The sequence below is a fragment of the Pterocles gutturalis genome, unplaced genomic scaffold, assembly GCF_000699245.1.
Source record: "Pterocles gutturalis isolate BGI_N339 unplaced genomic scaffold, ASM69924v1 scaffold42637, whole genome shotgun sequence".
Lineage (NCBI taxonomy): Eukaryota > Metazoa > Chordata > Aves > Pterocliformes > Pteroclidae > Pterocles > Pterocles gutturalis.
The window spans coordinates 2604-24131 of NW_010114416.1; the positions used below are offsets into that span (position 1 = coordinate 2604).

At 38.0% G+C, this 21528-nt stretch overlaps 1 protein-coding gene across 1 annotated transcript in view; it reads left to right on the top strand.

Annotated features, from left to right (window-relative positions):
• Positions 1-2302: 2302 nt before the first annotated feature.
• Positions 2303-21528, top strand: part of ATXN10 (ataxin 10) — a gene marked incomplete at its 3' end in the record, with an annotated part of 42988 nt that continues 23762 nt past the window's right edge. Inside the window, 2 exon segments of the mRNA XM_010074810.1 lie at positions 2303-2490; positions 5285-5367. Coding sequence (XP_010073112.1) covers positions 2303-2490; positions 5285-5367 — 271 coding nt within the window.

Consider the following 21528-nt stretch of genomic DNA (forward strand, 5'->3'; position numbering starts at 1 on the left):
TACTTTCAATTTAATATTAAGAGAAAAATGGTCACAATGGCCTGGTATGTTTGTGATGCGTTATCTGACTAAAATTTGTGTTCTGTAACAACAGTAGAAACTTTTCCAGGATCAGAATGACTTTAAGGTGTCCTTTTAACAGTAGAGTCACAAGAACATGCACAAAAGTACTTGCAGGTTTTTTCATTTCTGTTTTACCAGTTTCAAATAATTGAATGTTGTACAGTGTCTTGCACTGACCACTGATTTCTGTATTTTGGTGTTGGGTCAGGAAATGACCAGTTTCATGTGATAGTCCAACACGTAGGCGTAGACCATGTGTTGGATTATAAAGGAAGCTGCAATTGGATTGGGAGATTTCCTATTTTAGAATAATTTCAGTGTTTAAAAGCTCAGCTGACTAACAGTTTATGGTTCTGTATGGCATCTGCACTCAGTAGAGAAAACAGGGCTTTTGTGTGTTTGGGACAGGGCCTGGCTGGGCGCTCCTTTACTGGACAATAGCTCTTCTGATGTGTAGAAAAATTTGTGCCTGTATGGATTTACCATGTATGCTGTGGTACATCAGCCACAGAATCTTCTTTGGCATTCATGCCTGTGATGAAGCGGCGGGAGCTGCACCACTTTTTGTAAATGGAGGGTTCAGGTCCCATTAATGTCTTTTCTTGGGTCTTAAAAACAAAACCAGATTCCAAACCTTCTTTCTGGTTATATAAGCTCCACTGTTTTCTTTATGACTGAGTACTAGGTCAGCTTTTTGTCTTTCTTGTGCCACTTTGGTATTTTCCTCCCTCAGTATTACTCCACTGTGAAATGTAGCTTGGGGTTTTCTTTTCCCTCCCTGTCAATAATTCTCGTTGATGCTGTGATGGGCTTTTTTTTCGTAGATTGTGTAAGAGTATTGGTCTTGATCAGCTGTGAGGTTGCAGAATCAAATACATATTTGCTGGAGATTGGATATCTAATGTTGTAGTAATTTAATTGTATTTGTGTACATGGCTTGGTTTATGGACATGTGATCACTTATGATGAAGGGTAGGTAGAATTTCTAATTGTGCAATTGTTTAGACATTTGAGGGAGCAGCAGAGCACAGGTAATACTGTATATCATCATCCACTAATGTTTTATCAAGAAATTTTTTTCTCCTTTAGGAAAAGTTTTCTGTGTGAACGTATTTTGTTTAATATTACTTTCCATTTAATTCCACTTTCTGCTGTTCATAGCTTAGGAGGTATTTCTCAACCTATATCTCAGATCCTAACTTTCCTGTTTGATCTTGAGTACATGACAGGTCTGTTTAAGCTTCAAGGAAGCTGTGTCTGGATTTCCCTTTTTTTTTTTTTTTTTCCCCACTCTGATCAGAAGTATTGGATGAGCAAATTTATTGAGCTTTCCGGTAGCAATGCCATAAATGCTCTTTACTGTGGCTTTTTTCACCAGCATGTAATCTCAAAACTGAGTTAGCAATGTTTGTAATCTGTTAGCCTCATCTCCTTTCTGAATATAAAAATCAGGAGAGAGAGTATGTGAATAGCTGTAGTTTGGAAACATTGTGTGTATCTGTGTGACAGATCATCTGCAGATGTGCGCATTGGTCCTTAGGGGTTTGGGGAAGCTACCTGGTGCAGCAGCATTAGCTCTCTCATCCTTTCGTATAGTATCTGGCTATGTGCTTATGGTTTTGTAGTGTTGTTTTCCTAGATCTTAATACTCTAAGAAGTGGCATGGTAATTTTTTTTTTCTTGTTTGGGTAGTTTTCTGCTGAAATAGACAGAGTTGACTTTCTCCCTTGGCTTTGATTTACACACTTCAGAATGATTCTAGTGCAGCCACAGACTCTTCACGCCTCTTTCTCCCTCTGGTGAAATTTGTGTCAGTGTGTTTTATAATGGAGCTTCTCATACCTTCTTATGAAACATCTAGTGCTACACAACTAAACTGTGTTGATTAATTAAATCAGTATCTAATTCTTAAACTAACATGCAGTGTTGTTTATAATCATGCTAGCTGTAGGCATTAGGGACACTTTTTGTTTGTTTGTTTTTTAGATTCCAAAGAGCTGTTGGAAAGCTGTAGGAATGCTAAGGCAACAGAACTCCCACACAGCCCCTTTTCTGAAAAGGCTGCTGGGACAATTGTTTGCATATATTCTGCTTTTTCTACATGAAAGACCTTGTATACTAAGGACAATTACAGTTTGATTCAGAAACATCTTTGGTTTTACAATAAGAAGCATAACTGTCATAATGCTTTTTGCTAGTGGCACTTTTTTTTCACTACAAATTTGTTTATTTCAGAGAAATGGCAGAAGAAAGTCTATTTCGGAATCTTCTTGAAATCCTGATGAGTGCCTCGAGTGAAATTGAGCAGGCCTACAAGGACTCCTGTGAACTGGTAGATCTAGACACCTGCCTGCTGCTCATAGCAGAGTGCTTCAGATGTCTGAGGAATGCCTGTGTTGAGTGTGCCAAGAATCAACATGTCATGAGGTATAGTTATGAACCATTTTAACCCATACAAAAATATAACCTTCTGATGTTTGTGTGGGTTTATATAGAGATTCTTATTTTACACTGCTGTGTTGGTTGATTTATTAACTGCTATTTCCTGCTTGATGCAATCACTTGAAGTGAAGTACACAAGGAATAAAAATAGCTGACCTATTTGTAGGTCAGAGTTTGGGGCACTGCTGAATAACAGAATAAAGTGTTTGTGTCCTTAGTATGAGTTGATTATGCAAATGAAACAAGGCTTTTGGAAGTCTGACTGTAGAACTATCCTTTTTTCTCTTTTGTTTGTTTAATTTTTTTGATAATATAGTTAAGACTAATTACTTATTCATTACCAGTTACAGGATTAGTGTGTTTTTTAAAGGTATGTTTAGATCTGTCTGGCACTTGTGGCAAAGTATAGCATGTAGAATTGTGCATATCAACCGTGATACGTCTGCAGGTAAACATATATTAATGGATAATAAGAAGTCAGTCTGTCACCTTATGTTGTGTAGCCTCTCTGTTTTAACCTGCATCTGTTGCAGCACTGAAGGGATGCTTGGGATACAATCAGCTGTAGTTACTGAGAACTTGGTAGTCTACCTGCTGTTTTGGGAAAAAAACAAAACCAAACCAACAACAAACATCCCCCCTCAAGAATCCAAAACCACCCAGAAACCTGTTATAAGTTTGTTAGATCATGAAGTATTGTTGTAGAGTACAATCTTAAAATTTGGTTTCTTGGGACTTGCCAAATTTTTTAAATTGAACTAAATATGATTTTCACATGGGAAAAAGTCGCAACTTCTGTGCTGGGGCAGAATTTTGTTAATGCTGCAAAAGTTGCAGGAGTTTTCATAGAAAGCATTAGTTTCAAAATAAGGTAAATCTAAATTCAGGCTCCTACCTTTTTGTTTCTGGCAGTGCTACAGTACTAGCACTCGTGATCATGTTGTGGGTCAAGGAACTGTTCTAAACAGAAAATTTTTATACAGGTTTATGATTTTTTTTCCTGGGTGGATGTTCAGCCAGGCTGTAGCTCCATAGTTACTCATGTTAACAAAACAGGGGGAATAGAATTGCATGGCTGGGAGATTACCCTTTTCCAATACAATTCAGATACCCAGCCTGCTTCTGAACAAAAATGTGCTGTGCACTGGTTACACATGTGCTGTGTATTTCCCCTCACTAGGCAGTGAGGCATTGCTCATTTATGAAGCTTGGTGCTAATAGTTGTACTTTCCTTTAGCCTAGAGGAGGGAGAAGGCCTGTGTGTATAGAAAATCCTGACCATGTTTGAGACAGTGAGGGACTCAGTGGGTCACTCGTCAGATGCTGTTTTGGCTTTGTAGCACCATAACAATTCATATGCCTTTTAATACTGCACTAGGTGCTTTGAGCCAGCTGTACATAGCTGTGCACATATAGCCATATGTTTGTGTTGATTTTAAATGCTGCAAATGCACAACTTCTGTAGGAATTAAATGTCCTGAATGATAAAAAAGTTGTGAATGGAAGGAAAAATTATGTGCCTTTGATATTTGTTTGAAGTGTGCAACACTCAGATATTTAAAAAAAAAAACAAACCACCTCTAACTACAAACTGTTTGCAAATCAAAACTGATTGTTTCTAGGAAAGAATGCAAAGATTGTAAACACGTGAATTGTGTAGCAGCTTTTAAACTGTTGGGGAATATGAAGCTTTGTACCTTCTAGGGTAATTTTTTGTGCCTTGTGTGCTGTGAGGAAATTTAGGGTCTGAAGGAATGGGAAATGTTTTGATTTTAATAGATTGCATGTATACCAGTGTGCATGTGTGTATTATATATTTATAAATATATATTTTTGGCTTCTCTTCTGTGTTAGAAATTAATGGGAATTTGTCTAGCAAACATCTGCAGAAGACAATTACTCAGCATTCGTATGAGATGATATATTTTTCAAGTAACTCATGCATGGGTGTGGAGGTGTAGTAGAGCGGGTATTTCAGTGTTCTGAAGTTTCAGCCAGATCTTTGCCGATCGTATCTCAAACAAATTGCTCGACTACTAAAGTACAAGCAAATTAAACAGATGAAGTTTTCAGCTTTCATACAGTATTGTTTGACTTTTGTGTTTTTACTCCTGTTCCATGCGCACCCTGGTTTTGTGTGTTGTCTGCTTCCAGGATTGCTGGTCTTTGGCTGTGGAATTATTTTGGTGTTTTTGATTCCACATGTCTTCACTTCACTGGTGTATCTTCGCTATCACCATGTTTTTCCATGTCTGTAAGTGTTCAAGGTCAGGTTGGATGGGACTTCCAGCTGCCTGATCTAGTTGTCACTGCCCACGGCAGGGGGATTGGACTAGATGATCTTTAAAGGTCCTTTCCAACCCAAACCAGTCTGAGATTCTGCCTATGATTCCTTCTCAGTGGAGAAAGGATAAATGATTACTTGAGCTTCTCTGCTTCCTTCGAAGAGTTCTGTATGAACTGGCTGTCACTAATAACTTCCTAGATATTTAAAATCCTCAAAGTTTATCCCTAAGTAACAGTTTCCCTGAACACTTGAAGTTCAAACAAAGCAAAGTTTTTACACAAAGCTGTTTGTGCACTAAACCCATTCCTTTTGCTTCTAGTGATAGTAGAGTGGCTACTGATAGGCACAGTTAAGTAGGAGAAACTGCTTTTTATTTCAGAGTTTCTGAAGATGTTGGACTTGCTATTAACTTGAGTGAAAAGCCTTTTTGCTTTATTTGAGTGTATTTCTTATGAAGTGACTTTATTTTTTTCCATCCCCATTTAATAATAGGAACTTGGGTCTCATCTCTACATCTGTCCATTTAATCAAATTGCTTCATGGAATACAAAACAAAGAAGAATTGTTACTGACTGGTAAGGCTGTGGATTTTGTTAAATGTATAGTTTGCACTACAGTTTTTTATGTGGGGAGTCTTGTGGTGGTCTGATGTCACCTTACTGATGCATTTTTTTAATAAATAAGAATTGGGAGGCCTTTTCTTATGCTGCTTGAAAAAAAAACCTTGGCCCCCAGTCTAGTTCAATTGTATTTTTGCTCAACCGTTCCCTGTAGATTGTTAAAGGAAAGATACCTGGAAACTCCTTTAGAATTAACCAAGATATTTGAATTGCAAAAAGGAAAAGTTCCTGTAATACTTCAGTTCAAAATGTGTTCTTCTGTTTTACTGTCTTTTTACTTGATCTCCAAACACAGTGACATGAAGAAATATTCCTTTTTTATTTTGATCACACTTGAAATAGTTTATCTGATTTCAGAAAACAAATTTTGGCTGTGACTTATTTTTAAAAATTACTTTTTAATTTTGCTTTCTGTACTGTGGTTACTGGCCAGTCAGGATAATATCAGCCAAGAACTAAGTGTTGATTTGAGTAGTGTTCATATTTCCTTAATGGATGAGTTTTTTCTTTTCATGTAGTGAAGAGAAAATCTGTCTATATAGTATCCTTCCTCCTTAATGGCAGTTATTGCTACCAATTTCTAACAAACTGATTTCACTGGATGTTAAGGCATTTTCAGTAATTCTCTTGACAGTCTGCATTTCCCTGTGTGTGCATGTGGAGCTTGATACACAGGGCAGTGGATTCCAGTCTTTACCATCTGTGGTTGCACAGAGTAGGAAGCATTTGGTTTGCCTTGCTATTTCTTTCACTCCTTTTATTTGGGTGAGGTTTTTACTGGGTTCCTGTTGCTGCTTTTCTATCATTTTGTGAAAGCAAGTGAGACGAATGTGTCATACAGTAACTTACCCTCAAACACCTTTATGAAGCTGGGAGAGAGCAGTGAAGTCCCGGGTACTGTTTTTTCCCTTTTGCTGCTATATTTGGCTCAAAATGAGCCTTTCAGGCATGTGACAGTATTATGCTTAAGCCACGTTCACTCCTTCACCTATTGCTGGAATCCTTCTTCCAAGGAAGTATCAGTGATGCCACCACAATCCTTCAGTGTGGGAGGACCAGAACTAAACCCTGTGGGTGGCAGAAAGAGGACTTGCTCAATAACCATGAAGAGGAGGAACTGGTAGCACACAGGACTGACTCTCAAGTTGTGTCACAGAGTTGGATAGGGAGGGCTTGGAAACAGAATGAAGGGCAAGATTGTCCTACCCCACACGTGAGAATGCCTTCATAGGCCAGTAGGAGAAAAGGAAAAGCGATGAGAACTAAAATGCTGGTTTTGTTCAGCCTGACATTGTCCCTACTAGGGTACTTAACAGCAGTGGGCTTGACAGGCTGTCTTGGGGAGGTAGAATTCCCACCTTTAGCTTACTCAAAGCACCAGGAATTGCAGTGTGAGAATGCCACCTTCCAGTGGTGCCTCCCAGCATCTGCAGGAGAGTGAACAGGATGTATCCCTTGTTGGTTACACACACAGCCTAAGGCTTCCCCTTCAGTCCTGTGGCTGCTGACCCCTCCTTGGTGGGTTATCGTATGCATGTGTGCTGTTCTGCGGGGATCTGAAGAAACAGCAGTGAATGTTACTCAGCAAAAAAGAAAGGAGGGGGTGGTACCAAGTAATTTGATTAACTGCTTCAGACTCCTTTTCCTAGCCAGAGGATGCTGTAAAATCTCTTTTTATCACCATTGAGAATTAAAGGGGGCATTGACCAGGAAGTTTTTAACAGTATTTCAATAAAAAGTGTTTTGTGACTGTTACTCTACATAGCCATTCAAAAAATGAGTTTGAGTTATAACTAAAATTTGATGGATTGATCCAGGATAGACGGCTTGTTTGATACTGTGTGTTGTATTGATCTCATTGGGAAACATCTGTGGTGAGCATGGTTTAGTTATTCCATTTATGTTAGCATAACAAAAAAAAAATTGTAGAGAAGCAAGTGTTGCTAATTCCTTGCTGAGTGATCTGGTGAACTTTGTTCTAAGTGAAAATTAAGCTAGTGCCTAGAGCGCCAGTTCCTTCTACAGGGTATACCTCAGAAGTTAAGTTACATTCAACTGTGGTTTATTAGTTGTACTTTCAAAAGGGAGGCAAATTGCTAAACTGGACTTGGATAGCACAGTTGAAACAAAAGAAGCCCCTGAAATTTGTAAATGTTACTATGTTTATTGACTATATTTCTGCTTCATTGTTTTCCTCCTTGGGTTAGGCTAGAGTAGCATGTATATTTTGTTGTAACAGATAATTAGGCGTTAAGTGGAATATTTCAAATTGTTCATTGGGGTATGTGTCCTGTTTCCTCCTTTAAATGGCTGCTTGGATTTGGTGATCCCTCTCAGTGCGTGTTTATATCCTTAAAGTATTTTAGATACCTTCATGTTGCTTCCATAGCAACGAAATACAAGGATAAAGAGATAATGCTCTATTGCAGAGTGAACAACACTAAATAATGTTTCAGTTCATGTCACTGTAAAAAATTCCCAGAGCAAATCATTGTAGGGTAAATAAATTTGAAGTTCCAACTTTACTGATTTTTTGAAGAAGAGGGATTTAAAATTCTATGCAGGATGAAACACTGTTTTAACCTGATCTTTGGTATGTTTTCACTCTCTTATCCATTGATAACTGTTAAGACTGGTAAGTCTCAGAGTGATGTGGTAATTTTTGTAGGAAAGCTCAGTGTAGTACACTTTGTAATGGATGAAATTAGAAATGAAATAAAGTATGTATCCTCTGACCACTACCGTGACCAGTGTGGTGGTTCTAAGGGAGGGAATGAACTGCCTGTTCTAACAATATATTAGTGTTCAAAGCAGCAAAAAAGGAGGTGCTGTGCAAAGTGGTGTGATTAAAAACTGTTGCTAAGATTCATTCAGTTAAATCCAGACTCCTTTGCATCTTCTCTGATAGGAGAAATACTTATTTTTAATAGATTTTCCTAGGCCCAAGTGTTATATACATGGTTAATTTGGCTTCTCACTTCAGTTTGTTTACTGAAACAACTCTAATGAAAGTTTTCAGCTTATCTCTTTTTTTTTTTTTTTTTTTAAATGCTATAAAAAGTTAGACAAATTTCTGTATGGTTGTAATGTACTTGTCCCAGCTAGCTATGGAAAAAGCTATTGTTTTGCATATGTGATATGCCACTAAGGCAATGAGCCAGAAAACCTGAAGGTGAGTTAGTATTTCTGTCCTGGAATAGCTCTTTAAAGCTTCAGATAGGTTTAAAAATAACTAGTTAATTCATACATGTGGCATATAAAGATTGTCCAACCCCACCTGCAATCCAGCCATCCCTATAATAATTTTTTTTCTTTTTAGTACATATATCAGAAGAATGTTTTTAGGTCTTTCCTGTACGGTGTTGCTACAGATAGCTGTTTGTCCCCACTCTTCCTCCCTTCTAACATCTCAAGTTAGTTTTAGTTGCATTCCATACCCTAATTTATCTTCTCATAATTGCTTACAATACCTAGTACCAATTTGTCTTGAGCAATTCATATCCTGTAGTACTTAGAGAAGGGAACCTGCTCTAAGGAATTGCACAGTGAAAGCCAAAAGCTAGATGAGTGCAGGGGTTGATGGGCAGTGGTGCTTAACAAGTGTTTAATAACTTGTAGCCCTTCTTCTGGGCAGCATCAAGACTGATTTATGTCAGGTAAGTCACACCTAGTTGTAAATGTGCTATTTTCTTACTGCTCTAGGAGTCTTCCCGCCCTCTTTCTGCAAGAGGTAGAACTTTCCAGTCAAATAGAGAAAAATCAGAGCGCTACACTTCTTGGACAGTATCTGAAAACGAGACTTTACCTCAGTGTTCTTAAAACTATACATGCTGAAATCTAGGAAGTGGGTGACTGTGTAAAGAGGTACTTAGCCTTTTAGATTACAGAGCTTGGATGTTCCTGGTGGGAAGACAGAGAAGATAAATGCTGTGCCCTTCTCCCCAGTTCAGAATTAATTTGAATAGGGATTGAAAATGCAGGAACTGTACCTACTCACGCAGAAGCACTGCATGCAAGAGTGTCTGTTACGTTTGTTTGTTAACTGATTTGAGACCATAGTCTTCCAACAAATAGCTAATAAGATACTCAATTTTTTGCTTTGAGTCTTAGGAAAACAATTAAGTGTCTGCAGAATATAGATTTAATGGAATTTTCATAGGACCCTCTCCACATCCATTTTGTGTTAGTTATTTTTTTAATCTAAAAAAAAAAAAGCCTTATCATTGCAAGCTTTTTTTTACCTCTGGTGTGGGTACGAAGACCAAAAACACTTGCTAGGGGAGCAGGCTGATGAGGCTGCCAGATGAACTTTAACTGAACTTAAAGCAGAGCAGACCCAGATCTCTTAAGAGCTAAGAAGTAGTTCAGTATGTTAGGGATTGCAGCAGACATGGGAAATATCCTCGTCAGAAGCCCAAGTAGAAAATCTCCTTGACTTCATACCATGTGTCTTGGTTTGGTTGTGGGGTTGTGTTTTTTTGGGGTTTTTTTGTTTTTTTTTCCTTTTTCCTATGGCAAACCTTAAACTTTCCAGCAGAATCTAGCAGACATTTGGGAAGATACGTTAAGCTTTGTCAAGATGATGGATCTTTCGATTCCAGAGTGTGAGGTCTGGATTTAGGATTCCTCTCTGAAATCTGGAAAAAACAGGTAGCTTTGTCTCTCCTTAATAAATTGCAGCGAGGGTGTGCCTGCTTTGAAGCAAGGTTACGTTTAATACACTGTGTCCCATTTGATCCTTTCATTGGTTCTCACTCCCACCCCATCCAAGATAGAAGGAGCTTTAATCTTTTTGATTGTAAATATATCTTAAATCTTTCACTGCTTCAAAATATTGCCACTGCTAAAGAATGTGCTTTGAATTCCGGTGTCATTGCTTAAAAAGTATTTATCTGCCAAAATATTTTTCTCTAGGGTGAAAAGGCATCAAATGCCTGATAGCTGGTCTGTGTGGGACAATTTGTTGTGCAAGTTGTCTGAATTAGTTGATTGTCCTCTCTAAGAACTGAAAGCAACTGCACCGTATCAGCTGCAGAGCAATACCGCGCTGTTCATGTGTGCCTGAGAGAGGTGCTCTGAGCGTGGCGCCAGGATTCCTCAGTTCCAGGCTGCTGGTAATACTCGAGCTACCTTTAAAACAAGCAGCATGGTGTTGTTATTGTTATGCTGTGTTGCTGCCATGTCTCTTACATTTTTAGGGGTTTTGGCCAACCAGGGTAAGCTGCATAAACATGCATTAATGGGAGAATATTAACAGCTTGTGCTAATGTCATGGATACTCCTGGAGAGCTCAGTCAAAATCAAAGTCCCCATGTGCCACATGTCATACAAAGGCTTAGGTCTTTCACTGCTCTTAATGTTATGAAGTCCAGAAACACTGGGTAAATTATAGTGGATTATAAGCTTGAATCCTTGAACAGGAATTTGACGTGCTTCCAATTTTCTGAAAAGTGTTCAGGTGTAGTTAAACTGCTACAGATACTCTATTCAGAACAGAACTTAAAACATTCCTTTAAAAGAAGCAATGAAAGATGACTGTAGATTTTTTTAATACTGTGCTTATTATAGTGACTTGAGCATTTTCTGGTAGGATGCTCAGCAACGTGAATATCATATGTCTAATGCCTGTTCGCACCTCCTTTTTTGAGGGAAAATGTGTGGGGAAAATATGGAGTATCTTGTTTTAAACATTTAAAAAATACTCCAAATGCCATGTACTTAGAAGGGAGCTATAAAGAAATATTTTTTGCTTTGAGCAGAAGAGGAGAAAGCCTGTGATGTTGTTTGGGTAAAGACAACCACAATGAATCTGAAACTTCTTCAGTGCTTTTTTCTTTTTCCTCTGCCTGCCAGCAGCCTTAATAATAGCTTGGGTTCAGTTTCAGTCAGTGTTCTTTAAGTACTCAAACTGATTTGGATCTGGTCAGCTATCATGCGTATTTTCTTTTAGTTAATGAAAAAACAATTACTCTTGACCCTTTGCTGCTTTATGGGTTGATCATAGTCTAGGAAAGTGTGTTGGAAAGTACTTTTTAATCTGTTGGTGTGGAAGGGAAATACTCTGCAGAAGAAATGTCAATAGGTAACCCTGGAATTCAGAAGTCTGTAAAAATAAAAACAAAATTGCTCCTTCATAGAAATTAAAAAAAAAAAAAAGAAGCATAAGGTGGTGTGTGTGCTTCAAAAATAAGAGGTACGGAACCCAGACTGTATATAGCTTCCGAAGATATTATTTCTTGCAAAAGCCAGATGGGATGGAAGCATTTAATCTTTGATGAAATAACAAGACAAAAACTTTCTCCTGAGGTCTGCAGAAGGAGAGCATCACATGATTGAGCAAAGAAGAATACTTTATTTCTTTGTAAACTCTTGAAGGTGAAGGCATGCTATGTTAAAAAGCCACTGAATCACAAGATGTAGGAGTTCATGTAGTACTAGAAAATCATGTTGACATTTCCTTAAAGAGATCCCTGAAAAGAAATAGGGAAGAGATCAGAAATTCCCAGGAGCTCCATTGGGTAACTTACCCCTTCTAAAAGTTGTTAATTCAAAGTAATTTTCAAGAGTTTACAGCAAGGGAGGTGTTTAATCAAATGTTTTTGTTTTCCTGAAGAAGAATCTGAGTAAAACAGGGAGCTTTGACTTGTTAAGTTTGCAAAAGTATTCCTGTAAACAAAAATGAATGAATACCAGGTAAGTGATTCAAGTCATTTCTACTTCCTCAAGAGCGGCCAGGAGAAATAAGCCTTTCAGGTCTGTCCTCAGCGAAACGAAACATATTTCTTTGCTCTGACCTTTTCCTAGTTCTGCACTCAACTGTTTGGAAATAGGAATTGCACCGGAAAACCCAGACTGGCTAATTTTACGGGTATGGAAAAGCAGAGGAAGGTGAGAAAGAACACTAAATTGTTTTTCCTTTATTCTTCTTTTTTAAATAGGCAGCTGCGTGTCCTTAACCACTTCTTGATTCTTGCGAATATTTATTTATCTATTTATTTGTTTTCTTCCCTGTGAAGGCAGTAGCAACAGCAGCACTATTACTTTTGGTCCCATTAAAAAGACTGTATCTTGGCAACAGGAAAATGAGCTAGAAGTAAATACTCAGACCTTTTCAGAATATATGTGAGAGAGACCTTTGCAGAAGCAGTAAGCTTGAAAATCAGGACATTTAGAGCTTATGTATTGGCATAGGAGTCTATCTATGGCCTATTTTGGTATTTTATTTTTTGCTGTACCTTATTTTATGGAATGACGGGTCATTCAGCAATGTATTTTAAATTAATAGTAAAGAGAAACTGAGTGGTCAGCTATGGAACCTAAGTGTTCTTTAATGAATGCCAATATTGACCAAGGAAGTCTGTGTCTTATTTTTTGTGCTTTTCTTATATTTCCTGTTCAGCATCTTTAATGTTTCTGTGTTGTTCTTTCAAAGATTTGCATTTTGCTTTCACTGCTTTTTGTAGTTCTTTAATCATGTTGCACTGAATGGTTTCATTTCCAAATTACTGCTTGTATTTTATACATGAAAAATACATATTTTAAAATATGCCTGGAAAGTGTGATGGAACAGTAAACTTTTACTGGACAAACATTATAGCAAAGTGAATATCCAGAGGTCACCCAGTGCTAAGTTTTATTAGCTATAAACAGAGGTCTTTTTTGCTGTCTGAACAACAAGTGTCTCAACGCAGACTTTGTTATATGGCTTTGATTGTAATATGACTACTGTTGGAGAAGATGTAACTTTTAACTTGTATCCTGGGGACTCTCAAACACAATGGCTACTAAATTTAAACCAACAGGACTAAGGAAGGAAAGTTAATCCTTCCTCTCTTCCCCCATCAGTGCCCTCTATATCTGAGGAGGAGGTAAACTGTTTTGTTGGAGTTTTGTTTTGATTTTTTTTTTTCTCTTGGTGGTGGTGGTTTGGTTTTGGTTTTTGTGAGCAAATATTGTAAATTGTTAATGCTACAGACTTGTTGCGTGAGTCATGTTATGTGCTGATTTATATGGAATGAGAGAGTGAGTGGTTATAAAGCTTGAACCATTTTACTTGTCATAGGTAGCATTTGTCAATTTAAGCTAATATTCATATTAGCTTTTCTTTTAAGGGAGAGGAAGTGGGAGAGAGTGGTTGCTGAATGGACCCCCAGTTAATAGGGTTAATTCTGCATGAAATGGTTAATACCTACATGAAAGGAACACACCTCAGTTACCTGGAGGAAAAGAGAATTTAAAAATCTTTGCCTCCATTTATTTTTGTGTTTGGGGTTTCCTTTTGCTTACTGTTAGCATAATTAAACTACTTCTCTTTTACAGCTTAAGTAAAACAGATACTAACTTGACTTTTTTTAGTCATATAAATAAAGAACAGCCCTGATCTTAAGAGTTGCCAGTTTTCATGTGTGATTTTTTTGCTTTGTCTGTCTAGGCTTTTTGTATTGGGGGTGGGTGCCAGTACTTTGCTGCCACTGTTAGAGTAAAAACTATAATTACATTGTCAAAATAATATTTATAGTATTTTCAGGGAATAATTGTGGGAGTGTGATGAATATATTATACTCATCAAACTTTTATGTAAACATAAGTATGAGATTTTTATTTGAGTTATTGGTGTTGTTTTTGGCCTTTGTGTTTTTCCAATCTGTAAAAAGAATATTGGGATTTTCATTGTCTTTGTAGCATTTGCAGAGTGAATGCCCTAACAATCAGTTGCTACACTATCTGGTAGAGGTAAACTGCTATTTGCACTTGTATTGGGATATTGGTTTCATGTTTCCATAGCTTAAGAAAATCCTGTGTTTTTTTGAGTTTTGCTATCCCCTAATTATTATAGCTCAGAGAATTTTACTACTTTACCAAACCGGAAAGTTTTAAGTAATTGGTTTGTTCTCTTAGTACCATTTGGGGTTGTTTGGGTTTTTTTGTTCATTTGTGTTTAGCTCATTAGTTGTTTTTTTTTTATTTTATTTTTTTTTTATTTGAAAGTGAGTCTGAGTGTCTGAGTGCTTTTGAAAGGGAACTGTGAGCATCTCCCAGAAACACCTGTGCTAGGAAGGATGTACTAGGTTTTCTAACAGTAGACAGTTGCCCCTTTGCTAGTTGATGGTATAGACGGGCATTCTTGCTCCTGGGTGATGGTTAAGTTACCAGGTGTAAAACTGCTTCAATCCTGCCCTGTACTGTGGTTTTAACTTTACAGCTGCTCTGTCTGTGCTGTGTTTTGGTTAATATTGCCACAGCTTTTTAATGAACTGTCTTCATAACATCTATGACAAGGATTACAGCTTTGCAGGCTGTACCCTTCCTAAGTGTGTTGACCTGGCGCCACCTTCTGCGGATGAGAAAGTTCTCTTGGTCCTCATAGTTTGGTCCAAAATCCATTGAAGGCCATGGAAAGACTCTGATTTGGGGGGACTTTGTTCCAGGTTTTTGTTCCAGGTCTTTGTTCTTTTTTCAGAAACTGCGAAATAGGAGACCAGCTTTTATACCTTGTTCAGCTATCTGCAGCAGGAAAAGAGCCAAAATTGGACTGAGGCAAGTCAAACTAATGGATTGCCCTGAGTTTACAAACACTGAATTCTCTTCAGCTCTTGTGTGTGTAGTATTGCCCCTGTCTGCAGTGGTTAGCTCTTGACCCACGTACTGAGACTCCCACACTTTGAAACTTGTGCGGTGCGCAAAGTCGCAACTAACTGTGCGCTGCTGCTATTGTTCTCCTGGAGGTGTGGGGTTTTTTTTTGTAACCGTGCCCTGCATGACTAGTACAGGAAACTGTTTATGTAATGCAGTAGCTGTTGTTTTGAGAAAATGCCAGTGTTAACTATTGTTTTCAGCCTGACACATCTGTGTTTGTGCATGTGGCTTGGCTGTGACTTCTGGTATGCATACAGAAACTTCACACATGCCTTAAGTTTCTCATATCGTGAAATCTGTAGTGGAATGAGATTTGAGGAGGTAGAGTTCAAATCCATCAAAGAAGCGCAGCTGTAGGACCAGAGATGCTATTTAAATGCAACATATTCTTAGGTTAATGGGGGGAAGAAAGGGAAGAAAGGGGAGAAGAGGGTAGTAGTGGGGCTTCCAACTTGAGAATAAAAGCTTGAGGAGGGGCTGCATTGCATCATCATTACAAGCCCTGTGATACCACAGGCAAATGTAGGATCTTGTGTCCAAATACAGTAAGCTCCAGCTTTCTCTGTTTATCCCTTGTTAGTCCTATGGAAGATTGTTACAGTCCCCTCTTATTTAAAAACATTTTCCCAACTCTGGTCAAATTTGAATCCAGTGGTTCTTCGTAGTATCTTTTTTCCCCGCCTTGAGCTTTATTCCCTACTAAGTCCTATTGCTTCTGCAGCGACTGACTGATTTAAGCTGTGCTGAGCTGCATTACTTTATTTACCATGGACTGTGAGTATAAAAGTGTATTACTGCAGTGGCTTGTTCAGGTACAGTTTGAACTAGAGACCAGATCTTGCCTGGCAAGGTTCACCTGTCTGATGCTGTTGACACGGATGGCACTGTGAGCAGACTTCGAAATAGTGACAAAGAAAGCTGGTGCTTTCCAACAGTTTGATGTTTGTTGCACTGATGATCAAAAGTGACTTTTCCATGATACTCATTGAAAAATTTTTTGATTGCTGGGCTGGGAGACAGGTGGTGACTGTCTCAGAGTCAGTCTAAATAGTTTTGCTCCTTCTAGGAGACACACTAAGCTGAGCTAATATCCTTAAGTTATAACAAATAGTAGGTCAGTGGGCTGCCTTGTAGGTTTCCCTTTTCTTGTTGTTGATACTCTTTTTAGGCAGTGTATATAACTGTGTGATTTTTTTTTTCTTTTTTTTTTTCTTGTTTCTGCAATTTGGAGGCTTTCTGGTACATGCTGCCAAGATGTTGCTGATTTATGACACATGCATAGTGGTTTTATAATGTGGACTGATATCTACTTGGAGCACAAAGGAAATGGGAATTTGCTGATGTCTATTTAATTAGAATGGTTTCTGGTTACTTTGGTTGAGGCTTGTAATGAACAGTAATGCCTATATTTCTGTGGACCTTTAAATACAGTGTTCTGTAAGCCCTTTCCTTCCTTCCTTCTTTCCTTTCTCTTTACTGTCCCATACCCTACCAGCAAATAATGTCAACAAGTTTCATAATGAGGCAGGTTTCTAATCTACATAAATATACATGAATGAAAACTTGCAGAAATATCTGTAGATTTAAGATGATTGCCGCTGGTTGACTATAAAGGTGTGGGGAAAAAATATATTACTGTTCCCTGCCTTTTTCTTTTGATGTAAAGGCTGTGGTATTTTTCCTTTGCTCTGATATTGTGTGCTGAATCAGCATCTGCACAGGGCAGCTCTTGGGTAAGCAGGGCAATCGTAATTCTGATCATCTTACCTCACAGCAGCTGCTCTGTGGCTGTTTCTAGCTTCCCTCTACATCAAAGACAAGAAAAGAAACCAGTCTTTATCTCATAAGGTGCTGCTAGGCTTTGGCCAGAAAAGGGCAGATATCAATCAGGTTTGCCATTTACTGTCTGTAATAGATCCTGTGGTTATTGGTAATGATGGGCACAGTGCAGGTCACATGCTTCTTCCTTGTCTTATGGCTCTGATGGAAGAGAAGAGAGAAAGGATAAATAATGGTAAAGATTATATTATGGGATATGAGCAGATCTAGGTTGTTTTTTTGTTTTCCCCAGCAGGGATGTCAGGATTGTAACATAAAGGTGGCAAGAATGGGGCAAACAAACCTTTTAATGCAGAGAGCTTCCTAAATGACAGCGTATCGTATATTTAATGTAGGGAGACACAGATTAGCTGTTTTAATGTGTACTGAGAGGAAATGCCCCTACTAAAAATTCTCCTGTGGAGGCGCAAGAGTGCTATAGTTCTTCCCTCAGGGGAAGTGAAGTTGGAAGGGGTTGGAAAGGAACTCGAGGAAGATCCAGGCAAAGACAATAATGTGAGGCATCTGCTAGTCTTCAGGTAAACTGTCACATGTGTGGATCAAGATCCAAGTAGTTATAATTACGTAAAAGTTCACCATGGCATTCTTCCAACATTTTGATAATCATTGCCATGGCGCAACTTCCAGACTTTCCAGTTACATGAGCATTGTTCTGATGGAGAAGAAGGGGACTTTGTAACTGTGACTTTCCAGACATAAGCTACAAGCCTTTTTTTTTTTTTTTTTTTTTTTCTTTCTATTCTGGAATATTCTTTTTCCTAGCAGGTTTGGGCTGGGAGAAGCATGCCTTGTGCCTATCCTTCAGTTTTCACTGAGAATTTTAGGGTATATTGCTAGTGTAGAAAGGAAAAGTTACAAGATTTGTACCAGGAGACATCAAGGTGTTTCCCTTTCTTCAATCCTCTGGACCTAACATCATGTGTGATATGGAAGGGAGTGTAACAAGGCCATGAGAAGAGGCAAGCTTCATTTATACATATTAAAAAAAAAAAAAGGAAATGCCCCAAAATGTGGATGTTAAAGCCGTTGCTGTATGTTAATGTGGATATGCAAGTAAAAACACTAAATTTAAGTCTACTTGTTGATCTCTGTCTATTGCAAAAGGATCATGATCCATTATTAGTCAGATACAGAATATAAATGGTCCAAGAGAGGAAAAAAAAGTCTGATATCCTTTCCACAGAGTTACAGAAAAAGGTCATTTAGGTTTTCTAGGGAAAATATAAGCACTTCAGTGGAAATTTTGGTTTGAGTGAAACAACACCCACAGTATGCCATCGAAAATAATTGGAGAAATTTGCTCACAATCTTGGTTAGTATTTTCCATGTAAAATTTTTTTTTTTTTTAGACCTGTACAAGGTATCATGTAGTAGTGTGTCAAATGGTTAGATACCACGAATAACGCATAGTGGGTGGCCAGTCCTTTTTGTTATTTTTCTTGGTTTCCTGGCATGGTTTAAGTCCAGGTTGAGACTCCCCAGTACTTCAAACTTGCTGATTTTGCTAGAGCAAGGTCTTTAAAGAGTCATTGTCTATTAGATTTAGGCTCAACTTCTAGGTTCATTCAAGAAAGATTTTACATCCTAATGCCTGCAGGAAACTTATAAATGCAGTTCCCAAGTCTGCAAGCACTTACACATGTTTTATTTCACATAGGAGAGTAATCTCAGGCATGTGTTTTTGCTACTTACGGAGGTAAAACAGGAATCTCATGTATTATGCCTTTAGACTTTAATAGATAATTTATTAAAGAAAGGAACACACGTATGATGTTTACTTTCTAAAAAAAAATGATGCAATTAAAATACCATAAGATAAAGAGAACGGTCCTGTCATTGTGTTGAATAAGCATTACTAATGCTGTATGAATCATAATCAGTATGAAACTGATCCCATGTCGACCTGTTAAACTGACTTTTCCTATTAAATGCACAAATATATTTTTTTTAATCTAGCATTGTGAGATCTCATTGTAACTCGCATCAGCGGCTAATTTGAGAAGTGGTCTGATGATAATTCACTTGTAATTCTGCATTTTTTAATAGTATGGTGGGGATTTTTCTTGTCTTGGAGACAAATTCTCCTTTTTAGTAGGATCAACGTGTTGATATTTTGCCTAGATGTTTATCTTCCAAGAACATAATGGTTGTCCAGTCACTACAGATAATGTTCAGTTAATATTAGAGTTAGTATTTCTGAAGGGAAATGAAAAAAAACACTCAAGTTTTTTTTTTTTTTTTTTTTGGAGGTGGAGGAGATGAGGAATGGGAACAGAAACTTATTAAACACAACATTCTTGGTATTCCACAGATGGTAAAAACTAGTCTGCACTGCAGCAAGTGCAGTATGATCAAGGCAGAAATATAATCAGTAGCTAGACATCCATTTTATTTACAGAAATAAAATACTAAGCAGTATTTTAATAACTTTAAATGACAGAGCCCATATATGTATTGTACATTTGAGTAGTCTAGACAGAGTGTTTTCCAAGGAAAATACATTTTCATCAGTATTTGTGGTATGATTCATGGTGGTGAAGAGGCAAATAACCCTTTTTTTATGACTGGAAGTTGCTTTAACTTGCAGCCACAAGGAAACAAGTCAATGACCGGATGATAGTGGTAGAAACTAACGTTTTATAGTAATGCTTATGCTGAGTTGAAGGTTTTATTTTTCCAAGGATGGCGATATATCACAAAACATTCTGCCATTGTTTGCAAACCGTGAAAGGTGGTCTGTGTAATGGCTTGCAGTCCACAATTTAGATTTGAAAAGCTCACAGGTGACTTAAAAGATGTACAGGCTGTTGGGAGGCTCTGATTTGAGCTAAGTAGTTGTAAACCTTTGTGCATGCCCCCAGTGTAGAGGGGGCACACCAGCTACATCTTTAATGCATAGTTCTTCATTAGCAAAATGTTAAGGGGAGATATGCAAGGGTGCTAGCCTTATATTTGCAGTCTGGCAAGTGACGTTGTACAGCTTCATACATGCTTTGATTGGATTTATTTTGCGTCTCTGTGTAACTCCAGTAAAGGCAAAGGATTGTACTTATAACTCTTTCTGTGCTGTCTACCCTAAATAAAAAGAATGGGAATATCTTCTTATGACTGTTGTAAGCCTCTGCACCTGAGGTCAAGGTTTTTCAAAGTGATTGGTGAGCAGGTTCCTGAGCTCTTGTTCTTGACTAGAGAAATTGTGGTAGGAATTTGAAAGATAAGTCTGATTATCCACCAGGAAAAAAACTCACGTTCTATAAGGAAGATGTAAAAATGTGTATGAATATAGACATTTAAATAATATACATTACAGCAAAATATGTTGTGTAATAACATAATGGTTGTGTGTAGTAATATAATCAGGAAAGATACTGGGGGGAGAAATTGCAGTTAATCTTCTTGATAGAGGCTTAGCAGCAATAAACTCTTCTAACTTTAGTGCTGGAACTTTAATAGTTGTTTATTTGTTTTAAATATTATCACCTAACCGTGTGAAGCAGAAGTAAACAATGTATTATGTTTTTAAATCACAGTGCTTGAAGTCTTTGTCCTAATAACTTCAGGGATTAAGTTTTCATCTAACACACAATCTGATTCCACAAATGACACTGTGTGAAATGATGTCTTCGTGAGGACCATGATGCAGGGTCAGGCTTGTGAAAGGTTCATTTGTGTCCTTCTGACCATCTAGCTAGTACTACTATATAATTGTTAAATGAAAAGTATGCACTAGAGCTTGGTTCAGTTACTGTGTGATTGTAAGAGATTGAAAGAAAAAAGTAGAGCTGTGGTCTTGAAGGTACTGAACTGCTGGGGTGCATTTAAGCCACCCTCTTGCAGGGCCATAAAGTAATATCAGCTGCCACACCTTTTGCATGGATGGCATTGAGTGACTCTAAAAGATCAGTGTACATGTAGACTAACATAGATTTAGATTAGCTATTAGGAAGAATTTTTTTTCTGTGAGGGTGGTGAGACACTGGAACAGGTTTCCCAGAGAAGCTGTGGATGCCCCATCCCTGGAGGTGTTCAAGGCCAGGCTGGATGAGGCTTTGAGCAACCTGGGCTACTGGGAGGTGTCCCTGCCCATGGCAGGGGGGTTGGAACTGGATGACCTTTAAGGTGCCTTACAATGCAAACCATTCTATGATTTAGGTACCAACGTTCACTAGGAAAAGAGTCAGTGTTCCCCCTTGTACGCTTTGCCCTGTTGTACAAAGAGGTTATTTTGATAAAACCTAGAAAATTCTCCGTAACCCATTGCAGGCTGCTTGTGAAAGCAACATGTTATCTGAGTATTTGCATTTGCTAAAAGACATCCTGCTTTTATAGAAACCATTGCAATCTCAATGGGGGGAAAAATGTCTTCAGCTCTAGGGTCGATCTGTGTATCAGAAGTTACATGTAATTTCACAGTGGGTGACCATCAGGTTAAAAATAGTCTTGTTGACCACACACAGCATAACGCATAACATATTTTAAATTAAAATTTAGCTGTGTCGATAGCTACAGAATTATTTGTTAAAGTTGGTGCTTATAGACACCAGCAGCTAGGGGCTGGACTTCAGATGTTAAGTAAATCTGTCCTATGGAAAAGAAATACATTTTTATCATTACTATGAGTAATATTTCCAAAATACTAGC